The following is a 14,912-nucleotide window of genomic DNA, read 5'->3' as shown; positions in this document are numbered from 1 at the left end:
TTCTTAAATTTGCATTTTGGCGCCAGAGAAACTAAAAACTTCATTAATGGGAATATACACTTAATTTGATTGCCTAAATATGGCCTAAATATTGCCGACTCGAGGTTAAACAATAATAATCAGTCATAATCAATCCAAAGGGTGATTAGGCTGTTGTGTAAAATGTAGGAGGAGTTCTGGAAACCAGGGTCTTTTTGTATAAAAAAACATCATTTTTCAACACCCATTTGACCCCAGGGTGAAAATGAAAATTCCAAAACCTTACTGCGCATCTACATGACACCACCAACCATCTCCCAAAAGATGATTAGGCTGCTGTGTAAAATGTAAGAGGAGTTCAGGGAACCAGGGGCTTTTTGCATAAAAAACGTCATTTTTCGACCCCCATTTGACCCCCAGGGTGAAAATGAAAATTCCGAAACCTTACTGCACATCTACATGACACCACCAACCATCTCCCAAAAGATGATTAGGCTGCTGTGTAAAATGTAAGAGGAGTTCAGGGAACCAGGGGCTTTTTGCATAAAAAACGTCATTTTTTGACCCCCATTTGACCCCCAGGGTGAAAATGAAAATTCCGAAACCTTACTGCACATCTACATGACACCACCAAACATCTCCCAAAAGATGATTAGGCTACTGTGTAAAATGTAAGAGGAGTTTGAGAAAGAAGAGTGTGACAGACAGAAGGACGGACAGACGGACGGACGGACAGACATGAGTAACAACAATATACATGTAATACCCGAACTTTCTTTAGAAAGTGCGGGTATAATAAATATCATACTTGAGTGTGATAAACAGTCAATTTTGGTTTAATAGAACTTTGAAATGATTAACAATATGAAATAAAAAGTAAATACATTTCATGAATTTCAATGAAAATCGTCGAGATGAATATGAACATGAATATTGAAATTCATGAAATGTATTTACCATAATTATCCGTGAACTATATGCCTCGGCTTGCATTATCATAATGTGTGTCTGTCAAATTTTTCCCATGCCAAGATTTAAAAAGTTTTACAGTTGCATTTCTGGTATTACTTTAATGTCAATATGCTTGATTCGTTAGTTATTTTTCATAATATTTGTCCCTTCCAAGTAATTAAATTGAGCTTCAGATAGTTGACATTTTATAGATTTTGAACTGCAAATGTTACCAGTCTAAAAGCATGGACTGATTATTGCTACATGTACTAACTAATAAGGAGACTATGCTATATTCTATTGAATTAATTTGAACTGTGAATTCCAATCAAGACATGTTTCTAGCTATATACAAAACAATCCTCTGTCTCTGACTGAAATGCTAATGACTTTAATTGTTGTCAAAAACACGACAGTGTCCTAAATCCAAGCTAGGTAATTGAGATAACGGAAAGGTGGTCTTAGTTTGACAAAAAACAACAACAAAAAAACTGATATCTATGAAGAAATTTTCCATGATGATTTTATGTTTTCGAAGTACTCGAATACTGATTTAAGTATTCGATACTCGGACCTTTTGACCAGTACTCGAGTACTTGTAACCTGTTACTCGTTAAAAATCATACAAATTAAACATTCATTTACTTTAACTTGAAAATGATATGCTGGTCAGGCTGATTGGATATGTAAAACACGTTAAGCTCTCAATAGATCCATTTGATTGTTGAAACTGACATCATAACTAAAGAAACAATCTTTTCTGTACATTGGACAGTAAATGTATGCATATATGTACCTCTTTTTCTGCCTCTTGTAGATGCTCCCTTGGATGAGAGCTTTTTGTCAGCTTCTAAATAGCCCGATATAGATATACCTTTACCGATTTCAAAAGACGCGCTAAGTACTACTAAAATTTAAGAGTTTGGAAGAAAAAGTGTATTCGTTTGAAAACAATGTTGTTTAGAGTAGAAAATATTATATGTACACACGAAAGATATAAGTATTTTGATAAATATCTAATGTATTCCCATTTCTGCTTATTCCACACGAGTAGTCAACCTGCTCATCGAATTAAAGGAGCTGGGACACAGATTTGAAATTCATATTTTCTACAATTATATGTTGCTAAAGCATTTTACACCGAAATATATTAAAAGCGTGTTAAGAAAATTAATTTATCTGGAAATAATTAAAAATTAGTCTACAATTTTCGGGACGCGTTTGATCGACACATATCCTTGCACTTTCACAAAGTAAACTTTATCCATAATACTTAAGAAAAGTAGAAACTGTGTTGTGTATTAATGAAAAATATGAATATAATCCAGAAAGTTCAGAGAGAAACGAAAGTAAAACCAACTCACCAGTATTGTCAGTCCGTGCTCTATGATGTGTGCAGACTTGATAGATTGAACAGACCAGGTAAAACGTAAACACTAACAATAACAGAGCTCGTGCCCTGTTTACAAACACAGATGTTTGACGTGATGTTCTGAAGAATGTCATTGTCATTGAATTCTTAGAATATTCATGCAAGTTCAAATCATTAAACTGAAGTTATCTTTTGAATAGAAAAAGACATTGTAAACAGTGCAACTTTGTCCAGGTCCCTTTAATACTATTGGACTTTTGCGAGAAGCATTGACTTTTACAGTAGACGGCTTACTTTGACATTCAAACCTGTCTTATGTACGGAGGAACGGAATTGATAATAGATAAGAAAAACTTAATAGTGGTTATAAATATTTTGTTTTGGGCACTAACATAATTAACTGGTATGCAATCAATGCAAGAGATGATGGGAGGCAGAATTACATAGCTTAAATTACCTTATTCGTGGGAGTTAGCACCTCCTTTCAATCTCATTTTCTGAAGGAATCAAATAAGGAAGAAAAAACATTCCAGAAGGAAAACTAAACAAGAGTTGGTCAATGTGGGAAGGGAGGGGATTGAGGATAGGATGATCGCCGTTCCCTTCCTAGACAACGTAATATATACTTTGAAATGGCCCATTGTTATCGTTCATTAATTTTTAAGCTTAATGTTTATAGAGCAAAAGAGCCTCCATATATTGTCCTAGTGTAAAAGTAAGCCGTCGATTGTAAAAATCAGCGCTTCTCGCAAAAGTCCATTAAAAGTTGTAAAACAACCCAAAACATCAGAGGTCCATAAAAGATTGTGATGTCGCAGTTACAACAAACCCTTCATTGAATTTCATAAACTATTTTTTTTAATTAGAAAAGAGACAAACAAAAATACCCATCCTCAATTAGGTCTAAGTACTACAAATATGTGAAGTGCCTGAGTGAAGTTTGTGTGATATTTTCACCTTTTCTATTTAATCCCTCTTTTCCTGTGATGATAGACGTGGGAACCAAAATTCTGTTTTCTGTAGACATCCCGATTTTCATTGTGGTCTGTTTTGTTGTGTAGAGCTGCATCGTAGTTTTCTCTATAAAATGACCTTCATTTAATCACACATGATTTTTGATGAGGAATGAACTAGTTAACTAAATTATTGTTACTCAAATGTAATTAAATTTCCTCCTTGAAAATATGACGTCAATACATGCATTTCATATACATTGTACAAGAATAACTATACTGAAAGATAACTGTAGCTACTCTGGTGTCAACTTTAAGTGAAGATCTTCCCTAGAGTAACAAGTACAGTGTTTGGAACTAATTTTTATTTCAAAAAGGATTTCCAGAATCAGCGTATCAGCATTGTTGTATGTATCAATCAATAAACATACTAGCATATCTAACATTGAAAATCAGCATTGTCTCATTTTGTAAAGATCATTGTTTTTTTCTTTCTTTACAAAATGAAAACAAAGAAAATATGTTTTAATTCAAATTACAAAAAAATATCATATAAAACATTTTAATGCTTAAAATTCAATGCTAAATTTTACTTCGAACTTGATATGCTACTAATTAATCACAAATTCATCAGTTTGCAACTTTAAGCAAGGTAATGAAAACGGATTTTTTTTTTAGATTACTTAGTTTTAGCTATAGTCTATATAGATATAAAATTAATTCACATTCACATAGAAAAAAACTTTTTTGAAATTGCAGGTGTGTGTGGGGGCTAGGGGGGTTATAAAGCATTAATTAAAATATGAAGATAGATCGAACAAAACCCATATATAAATATCATATCGAATAGCAATTTAATTTCTAATGCTCCTGTTATACATCTATTTTAACCCTTGCAGAATTATCCTGAGATATCCTAAGAAATCCTAAGATAATCTCAAGATTTATTCCTAGGATATCTTGAAAAAATCCCAGGATTGTTCCTAAGATATCCTGGGATGTTTTTGGAACAGGAATTCCTGGGATTTCCTTGGACAGTCCCAATAAAAGGGTTCTACAAAAACCCCAGGAATCAAAAAGCCAAGACTCCCCAGGATATCCCAAGACTTAAAATTGTCCCAGGAAACCAGGAATTCCTAGGATGTCCTAGGATATAGGATATCCTAGGACATCTATTTTAAAATTTATGCATAAAAACAAAGCATAATTATAAAATCTCTGAAAAAAATTTAATGAATGTATGTATTATAAACTTTCATGGCCACACAGAAAAATATATTACATAAAATAATAAAAAATGCTGATGGTATCTGATACAACTAATACTTTACAATTTTACTGCTTACAGTGCAATTATAAGAATCTATATAACTATGACTCAACATAATGATTTTCACACAAGGGGGAAAAACAGATTTTCTTATTTTCAAGCTATTTTAATACATGCTGAAGTGGCTCTCATAGAATATTAATGATATACCAGTGATTTTTTTTGGGTCAAAATGCCACCGATATTCGGCTGTTTCCCCTCACAAAAATTAGCTATTTTTCCCCAATTATTAATATATTTTTTCCCAATTTCAAACATACGGAAATTACGTTTTAATTTTGAACAAAAGTCGCTAAATTTGCTGACAGAGGAAATATGTTTTATTCTTCAATTTCATTCTCCAAATCCATGCATATGCAGCCGATTTTTTAATGAATGTGTAAAACAATGCAGATATCCATACAAGTAGATAAGTAGCTTATAATATCCTAAATGAATTGGTAAATAGTTCCCAGATACAAGTCATGTTGCATGTTGACATAATGATTTTGGTTTGACCGCCATTATTACATAGAGGGTCAGACTAATATCAGGAAATGGTCAACAGTACAGGGTTTCACTAAAATCAGGAACAAACAGTAAAGACTGTAAACTTGATTACCAATATAAGACAGTTTACTAAATTATGAGCCTAAATGCTGGTTATTTTTTTTTTATGAAATTAGACAAAGCAATTCCAAGAAAATAGATACAAGGTGTGACTAATATTTAAGCCATGTTCGCATTCAATAAAATATTCATGTTAATTTTTTTAAAATGATTATTTTATGAATTTAAAGCAAATTTAAAGTTAAAATCACACAAAAACTGTTGTTGTTACTTATGTTTGATTATTTTATATAATTTTTGGCGTTCTTAAATTTACTATAAATGATTTTTCCCAATTTGAGGAAAATGTCGCTAATTTTTCCCAATTCAAAAGGAGGGGGCAGTGGTATAAAAAACAAAAAAAATCACTGTATACAATGACAAATAATAATAAAAAATATTTAAAATCAACTTAGGGGAGGGGGGGAGGGGGCTCTTCACTGCTGAAAGAATTCTGTACTGAAAAGAGTTTCAGATACCAAACAGAAACAATTCATAACAAAAAAAAAAAAAAAAAAGAAGCCTTGATTATTTCACTTCAAAATCTATAGGGGTAATGTTTAATTTATAAACAATATTAAATTTGTATTGACAATAAGTCATGTCCCGCAGTGGGATAAGTCAAAAGGAGTTATGATATAAAATTTCATTGCAATATCTGAAGGTTTTCTAGAAATATTAAGAAAACTAAGTGTTACAGACAGACAGATTGATGAACAGAAAGATAAACAGACCCAAATTAATATCCCCTGCACCTCATCAATCCGATTAAAGTCACCCAGCTTTAGTTGATCCGTAACGTATCTTCTTTAGCTGTACATTTTCTTCCTCATCTTCAGTGGCCTTAGTTGCTGTTCTTGAAGCCTTGTGAGCATTTTCTTCACTCGACTTTTCACTTGTCTGCGCTGTAATAAAATTTTACTTAATGTATTCCATTGTTTAGTCTGAATATGTAATTACATGTATTTTTAAGGGATTAAAATTAAACTTGTAAAATTAAGAAGCCAAAGAGGCTACCAAGCTTTCAGATTCTACCAGTCCATCAAAATGTGTATTAGCCTAAGTGAGATAGACCATTTTTCTCAAAAGATTTATTTTATTCACACTGGCACATACACTTAAACAAACATCAGCATGATGCTGGCCTTCACTACCTCATAACATGATGCAATTTCTGCCTCTCAAGAAAATTGTAAATTATTTGACAACAGGACCAAGTTATGTCAAGTAAGTGTTGAAACCCAAATGAACCATTTAAAATTTAAATTTTGTGATTTGTTCATAAATTGGGTCTTGTTTGAAAGATTGTGAAGACATGTAAATATGTATTTTTACATGAATTTATTCTTAAGTCAATGACTGATACCAAGAAAATATTATTTAAATTGTTAGGAATCCATGTTTATTAGGGACCACTTAATGCCAGGGAGACAGAAATTCTTAAACTCGTACATTATTTGAACAGCTTACCTTTCTTGGCATTATTCTCCTTGTTGTCATTTGTTTCTTATTCCCTTAGTTTGAGTTAAACAGTCTGCAAAGTTACCAATGAAATTTTTATAAGACATGTATATATTTGTACTTTACTTTTGTAATCATGAAATAAATTTTAATGACAGTTGATATTTCTTGCTGATTTTTTTTTAGCGTTTTTCAGCGTTAAATTTTGCGAATAAATCTAATGAGTTCTATGACATCTGCCTCAGTTTCCCCCACTAGATACACAGATTGAAATGTTCCATACACTTTAAAGTTTACAAATGAAAATTTCAACAAAATGAAAAAATACCTGATGCTTCCTTCTTCACTTAGTGGTCTCATGGTAGTTTCCAGTCTCATGATCCTTGCCAGGCTTCAGGGTTCTTACTAGAAGCTGTAACAATACAATGCAGGCTTCATTAAAGAGTATAATTCCAAAAAATACACCATGTCAAAACATCAATGTAAATTTAACATTAACTGATACTTAATATCTGTTTATATAGTCTTCCACTAACTAAAGTTTAACATGCAAAACTGGGAAATATTTAACTGTGTATGATCTTCATGGACTTGACTGTATGCCAAAAAGTATTTTACACATATTCAATTCATTTCTTCTGTTTAAAAAAATTAATAAATATTGAAATATACAACATAACATCTGCACTAAATATAGCAGTATTTGTGTTCTAATGTTTCATCGTATTAAGTATTACAAAGAACCACTCGCCACTTACCCCACTTGCCAGGATATCTATACTTCTTCCAACATTCCCTTGACTGTAGGCCTAGCTAGACCAAGCTTTTTTGGGAAAGAGAACATGCTTTAAGTGAAGAATAAGCGTCCATGATGGGCATCCGTTGGGCATTGCGTTACATTTTCACTATATATCTAAACATTGCCGCTCCTTGAACTCCTATATTGCGCTTCTCGGTGAATTCTCGCGAGAAGATGCTTACAAGACGGTGTAAAGTAATTTCGTACCATACGATGAAAATGCGGTTTGTCATTTTATTCTTGAAAATGATAATTTGTGATGAATAAGGACTTATGTTTTTTTTACAAAAAGAAAGTATATTTTAGCGAACATTTTATGATAAATAAATGTTCAAAGCTGAGTTGACAGGTGGTGTGTCCTTCATACACTGTGTGCTAATTGATCGAAGATCACTTATTTGTACCACTTCTCGGAAGTTCGCGCGAGAGAATGCTGCAGACACGGTGTAGGGGTATTTTGTATACCATTAAGAAATAGCCCGACATTTACCGAGAGTCTTGTGAAAATAAACATATATTTTTTTTATCAGTGACAAAACGAACTTCATTTTAGTAAAATAAAATATAAATCACCATGCTCAACCAATTTTACTGATAAAAAGTGTTAAGGCACAAAAAAATTTCCAATTACTATGATGATACATTTATGCCAAGAACAATTTGTATGGAAACCGTCCAACACACATGGCGGGTCGTGGAGCAGAACATTGTTGTCACATTGTGCAGTAAACAACAACTTTTTTCACATCTGCAAGCCTGTCACGATATTTGTAAGTATTGTATTGCTTAGTGATGAATGAACATCAATATGTCTGACCGTTAGGGCAAGCGCAGTTTTATTGTTTTTGATAATTATTCTACAACTCTAAACCTCTGAAATTTTGTTATGATCTCTGTTTATGACGATAAAGTTTTCAGTAAATTCTTTTAGTTTTACGGTGTATTTTAGGTTCATCTTTTAAAAAAACGATATTCAGTATAAAAAACAAAATGGGAAATAATATTATTCTCAAATTCTCCATACAACAAGATTCCTAGCCTCTCAGATTATTCCGACAAAATCTGATATACCCAAGCCGTTTTAAGTCAGAAAGTGACGAAAGTATGATGTCACATACAAAGTCATTTTTTCTGAGTATGCAGACGATATAGTTTTTAGGTGTGGAAATTTCATTTATAATATTAATTTAAATTTTATTAAGTGTACTCTTGTTTCAATGACTCATGTTTAGTTTTCTTTTGTACAGATATCTCTGGCTGCTATGGGTGTTGACAACAGTGAAATCATACAGATTCGGATGAAGATAATAAAGATAGTGATGTCAAAGACAGTTTGATTAACCAAATGACACTGATAAAGAGGAAGATACAAAGAATGATACTTCTAGCCAGGCATGTGACTATGAAGATGATAGTTTACTGTTTAGAGTAACCACCTCAAATCAGTGATTTGTTTTTCTGACATCCATTCAACATTTGAAACTAGCTGTTCCTGGTTTTAGAAATTGTTCATACATAGAGCATGCTCTTGCGTATCAAATCAACTGAGAGATATAAACCCCGTATGCAGGTGATGAAGGTATAGGAGAGCCATTTCTTATGTCATATGTTTAGCCCAAATGTAATGTGAAATGAAAACTGGAAATGACAGATGAAGAAAATTTACTGCTCCATCCTTCTGTACCCCTAATGGTCTTCTGAATTTAAAGCCATTGGAAAACCAACTTGAAGAGGAACACCTTATCTTTGGTGATACAATTTTTTTTTTGGGGGGGGGGGGATATTACTTCTGCAGGGAAACAAAAGTCGTATTATTACTTGTATTGCAAGATGGCCAAATTTGTATGACCAGTGCTTTTGAAGAAAACTATGCTTGCACTCAGTGTCCCATGAACAAAGCATCCTAAAGATAAAGAGTACAATTTAATTCTAATGGATAAAGATCACCTCAGAAATGTTAGAACTTGTTGATTTGAAAATGGTATAATATTGTTTGTCTGTAAACATGTTTTTCTGCAATACCTTTTCATAACTCTTCCCTGACAGCTTCAGTATTTCAGAAAATATTCGATAGAAAAAAAAAATTGTACTAGGGACAGTGTCTTTCTATCAGTATGTATCAAGTATAATATGTGAGAATTGAAAATTTATTCATTTTATGATTTTCTGGATATTATTCATTAAAAGCAATATAAATTCCTGTCATTATGTTATAACATTTATTAGCATGTGCATGTTTAAATTTTATTAATTTGTCTTGTTTACGAAAGTCCTGACATTAAGTCAAAAGTCTTAGGAAATGGGAATATCAAAAAAATAAGTAACTCCTGGCTTTACAATGAAATGTCCTGGCAAGATTTGGATTTGAAATGTTTAACAAAGAAGTCCTGGGAGATCCCAGGAAGTCCTGAATTCAAATCCCAGGATTATTAATCTTAGGATTTCCTAAAATCAGATTGTGAGGAAATCCTAGGAATTCTTGGGACATCTTAGGAATTCCTGAGAAGTATTTCAAAGTCAGGAATGATTTCTGCAAGGGTATTTTTATATTTTCTTTTCATTCCAACATTTTGGTCTTGAAATTATTTTCATTAATATCGCAATTCTATGTAATGCATACCGATGTTTATCAAAAATTTCGGCACATATAATGTTATTTTATATCCAGTGTGTTCAACTTGTATATTTCGCTAGTCAGGACGTGAAAAAGTAAAGTTATTTGATCATTTTTAGATTCTACTAAAATTACAATTTCAAGTAGTCCATATATAAAACATTTGCTATTTAATTTTGAAAGGAATGTCTGAAATTTCGGCAATGGTATAAATTCAGCAAATAAACCAGTATTATCCTTAAAACAGTATCAGAATGCTATAATTAAAGCTTTCTGCTAAGTGAACTGTCTCTTCATCTCTACATGTATAAAACCTTAAATACGAATATGGCGAACTTGCATGAGATTTAATTTACATATCAAACTGATAAATTACATGTATATTTACCTATCAAAATGTTACATTTATATCTCAGACAATATAGAAGTGGTAATACTCATACCCTAACAAAACAAGAGGCCCAAGGGCCTTAACGGTCACCTGAGTATAATACAACAATTTAGAGGATCCATAGAGTATAAAATAAACTGATAGATGAAGCTTTGTTGCCCAAAAGCAAGAGAAACAGGATGATCAGAATCAATGAAATAATTAGTCTAGTATTCAGTAACAACTCATACATTAAATTCTAATTTATCCCCCATTTAGCACTATCACCATGCAGACTATTAACAAACTAATAGTTCCTCTGTACTACTTTTAACCCCACATCGCAACCTGTCACATTGGCCTCTCTTGGTCTTTGAAGAACATTTAATAAGTTATTTTTGTCTCTTTTTTATCTATTAATTATTTACAAGTCTATCTGGTCATGAGCCCTGACTAGGACCAGATCACTTTACCAAATGGTCCTGATGTTCAAAAATCTGGTAAAAATATCCTTGCTTATTAAAACTTTAATTCTGTTCGTCTTCAATATGCCAAGGAGCAGAGAAGATTTTCAAAGAAATAATGCATTTTCACTACAGATTTAACACACCCCTACCCTAACACCCATGTCCCCGGGTCATGAAATTCATAAATTTGGTAGAGGTACCCTTATCATCATCATAACTATGCATTTAGTTGAAGATTTTCAAAGAATTAACACATTTTCATTTTATAAACAAATATAGCCCCCCCCCCCCAAAAAAAAAAAAAAAAAAAAAATTAAAATTTTGTAAGAAGCTCAATTGTTCATCATAACTAAGCACTTTATTTATTTGCTCAACACTAAGGAGCAGACAGGATTATTTAACAGAATTAATGCATTTTCACTATATTATCGATAGAGGCCCATCCTTACACCAGACATCTGACTTAGAGGCTATGATTCATCAAGAAGCACTCTTGTTCATCATAATTACACTCTTAGTTTACTTTATAACCAGGAGCAGAAAAGAAGATTTTCAAAGAATTAATGCATTTTCACTATATTAATCAATAGAGCCCCCCCCCTCCCCAACCCTGGGGCCATGAATTTCACAATTTTAGAAAAAGCATCCTTGTGCATCAAAACCATGCGCTTAGTTTGTTTAAATAATACCTAGTAGCAGAGTAGAAGATTTTCAAAGAAATAATGCATTTTCACTATATAATCAATAGAGCCCCGCCCTAACACCAGAACCCCTGACCCTGCGGCCATGAATTTCACAATTTTGGAAAAAGCAATCATTGCTTGTCATAATCATGCACTTAGTTTGTTTAAATAACATCCAGGAGCAGAGAAGAAGATTTTCAAAGAATTCATGCTTTTTCACTATATAATCAATAGAAACACCCCCCAACCCCAGACCCAGGGGCCATGAATTTCACAATTTTGGAAAAGGCATCATTGCTTGTCATAACCATGCACTTAGTTTGTTTAAATAATACCCAGGAGCAGAGAAGAAGATTTTCAAAGAAATAATGATTTTCACTATATAATCAATAGAGCCCCACCCTAGCACCAGAACCCCTGACCCTGGGGCCATGAATTTCACAATTTTGGAAGAGGCATCATTGCTTGTCATAACCATGCACTTAGTTTGTTTAAATAATACCCAGGAACAGAGAAGAAGATTTTCAAAGAGTTCATGCTTTTTCACTATATAAACAATAGAGCCCCGCCCTAACACCAGAACCCCTGACCCTGGGGCCATGTATTTCACAATTTTGGAAAAGGCATCATTGTTTGTCATAATCACGCACTTAGTTTGTTTAAATAATACCCAGGAGCAGAGAAGAAGATTTTCAAAGAGTTCATGCTTTTTCACTAATAGTATATAATCAATAGAGCCCCACCTTAACACCAGAACCCCTGACCCTGCGGCCATGAATTTCACAATTTTGGAGAAGGCATCATTGCTTGTTATAACCATGCACTTAGTTTGTTTAAATAATATCCAGGAGCAGAGAAGAAGGTTTTCAAAGAATTCATGCTTTTTCACTATATAATCAATAGACCCCCCCCCCCCCCAACACCAGAACCCCTGACCCAGGGGCCATGAATTTCACAATTTTGGAAGAGGCATCATTGCTTGTCATAACCATGCACTTAGTTTGTTTAAATAATACCCAGGAGAAAAGAAGAAGATTTTCAAAGAAATAATGCATTTTCACTATACAATCAATAGAGCCCCACCCTAACACCAGAACCCCTGACCCAGGGGCCATGAATTTCACAATTTCGGAAAAGGCATCATTGCTTGTCATAACCATGCACTTAGTTTGTTTAAATAATACCCAGGAGCAGAGAAGAAGATTTTCAAAGAAATAATGCATTTTCACTATATAATCAATAGAGCCCCACCCTAGCACCAGAACCCCTGACCCTGGGGCCATGAATTTCACAATTTAGGTAGAGGGTCCAATGCTTATTACAATCATGCCAACAATTTGACTGCTTGATGTCCAGGAGTAAAGAAGAAGATTTTTAAAGATTGCATCAATTTTGGTGGTTTTAGCCCCACCCCTGGGGCCCCAGGGGGGCAGAGACCATGAAATTCACAATTTTTGTTTCCCTTTACCCATAGATGCTATATGCCAAATTTGGTTGAAATTGGTTGAGCGGTTTTAGAGAAGAAGCTGAAAATGTTCAAAAGTTAACGCACGACGGACGACGCACGACGACAGACAAAAACGGATAACAATAGGTCACCTGAGTGACTCAGTTTACTATAGTTAACTATAGTGATAACTTTGACACTATGAAAACTTTTATTTACTATAGTGATAACTTTGACACTTTGATTCACTATAGTGATAACTTTGACACTTTGATTTACTATAGTGATCACTATGAAAACTTTGTTTTACTATGGTGAAAACTTTGATTTACTATAGTGATAACTTTGAAAACTTTGATTTACTATAGTGATCACTATGACACTATGTGATCACTTTGAAGACTTTGATTCACTATAGTGATAACTTTGACACTTTGATTTACTATAGTTAACTATAGTAAACTATAGTTAACTATAGTATTTTTTGTTAGGGTTAAAACAAAACACACAAAAGAAAATCAATTTTTGTTTGAATAGCAAACCTTAATAGAAGCTACTGGCATGAATTTTACTTTTTCATTCTTTAGTATAGGGTATACCATATAAAAGATAATTTGAATATTTTCGATGTTATGTTTGTAAGGAAGTTCTGACGTTCCAGTCTGTCCTGTTATGTCAAACATATGTTTTTCTCGATTTTGACTGAACTACATATTTCCAGAAAAATTGAATTGAAATCACTCTTGATAATATGGTATTTATTTAGGAGTATATAGTCGATCTGTCAATAATATCTACCTTTACATCCCCAAGCCACACTACACTCCTCCTCCAAACATTTACACTCTTGTTGACAGCCGTCTCCATAGCTAGGATACACACATGACTGGGCACAGTTTACACCAAAATATCCAGGAGTACATTCTGGGTCAATATGAAAAGTTAGTAATGATCGTAAATTCGTAAATAAAAATTATCATGAGATGATTTCAAAAATCTAATTAAAATAATGATTAATTTATTGTGGTAACAATTGACACAATTATGTATGCAATAAAAGTTTATGAGATACTTACTTGTGCAATTTTTGAAATTTTCATCCCATTTGTACCCTGAACAGCACTCCCTAAATCTGCTTATAGACGGAAAATAAAAAAGATAATTTCTTGAAAATATGATAGATATCTTTTTTGTTAGATAGTTTAAAATCTTACCCATGACCTTCACAATGCGCAGAGCATGATGGGGTGATGATAAGATGGACTACAAAACTCAACAGAGCCATTTACAGGTTATGTGTTAATGGAATAAGATTTGAATTTTTAGACAAAATGATACACAAAGCTCCTATATGAGTACCATTTCCTTAAAACTGAGTGGTAAACTTATTTTAGATAACACGGAAGTACTTTATCAATGTTCAAACTTCTTCTAATGTTTTGATTAGCATCTAATTTAGCGGTACAAATATAGACTCTGTAATTAATTTGCAAAACATCTGTTATGTCGTATCAAAATACAGGCAAATCATTTGATCTTCTTGTATGCATTTTTGAAAATTTCAATATAAACATGTATTCTTGTGGTTGATACGGACCTGTAACGGTTGATAATAAGTGTTTAACATTGTTTTATTTCAAAACAATCTTTTTCGATTAAAATCAATAATACATGTAATGTATGTAACATCGTTACGTTTCTGCGTCGCCTGCAGAGCAGAGCGACACTTAGGGACCACTTCACCTTGCATCTGTCTGTCTGTCTGTCACACCTTATATCTCGAGAACTGTAAGAGGTATGAATTTGATATTTTGCACAACTTCGTGCTTCCTGATATTTTGCACAATTGAAACTTCGTGCTTAAATAAATTGCTACCTGTTTTTTTTTAAACTTTCAT

General features: G+C 33.0%; 1 protein-coding gene across 1 annotated transcript; it reads right to left on the bottom strand.

The window, feature by feature from the left end:
• Positions 1-3,212: 3,212 nt before the first annotated feature.
• LOC133188027 (uncharacterized) lies at positions 3,213-14,299 on the bottom strand. Its single transcript, XM_061323418.1, has 4 exons — positions 14,229-14,299; positions 14,091-14,146; positions 13,813-13,938; positions 3,213-3,382 (listed from the first exon to the last, which is right to left on the bottom strand). The coding sequence occupies exons 1-4, from the start codon at positions 14,297-14,299 to the stop codon at positions 3,213-3,215; spliced, it is 423 nt and encodes a 140-aa protein (XP_061179402.1).
• Positions 14,300-14,912: the final 613 nt, after the last annotated feature.

Source organism: Saccostrea echinata, unplaced genomic scaffold, assembly GCF_033153115.1.
Source record: "Saccostrea echinata isolate AGI-Se365-2 ecotype Australia unplaced genomic scaffold, CSIRO_AGI_Sech_v1 ptg000015l, whole genome shotgun sequence".
NCBI lineage: Eukaryota > Metazoa > Mollusca > Bivalvia > Ostreida > Ostreidae > Saccostrea > Saccostrea echinata.
Note: the sequence above shows the minus strand (reverse complement) of the source record. Positions and strands in the feature narration are given on the sequence as shown.

Excerpts from the sequence above, each read along its gene's own strand:
- LOC133188027 (XM_061323418.1), bottom strand. The coding sequence starts at position 14,299 with ATGGCTCTGTTGAGTTTTGTAGTCCATCTTATCATCACCCCATCATGC. Across the intron at positions 14,147-14,228 it reads GCGCATTGTGAAGGTCATGG|ATTTAGGGAGTGCTGTTCAG; the intron begins GTAAGATTTTAA and ends GTCTATAAGCAG. Across the intron at positions 3,383-13,812 it reads TGTGGCTTGGGGATGTAAAG|AGAAAACTACGATGCAGCTC; the intron begins GTAGATATTATT and ends GTCATTTTATAG.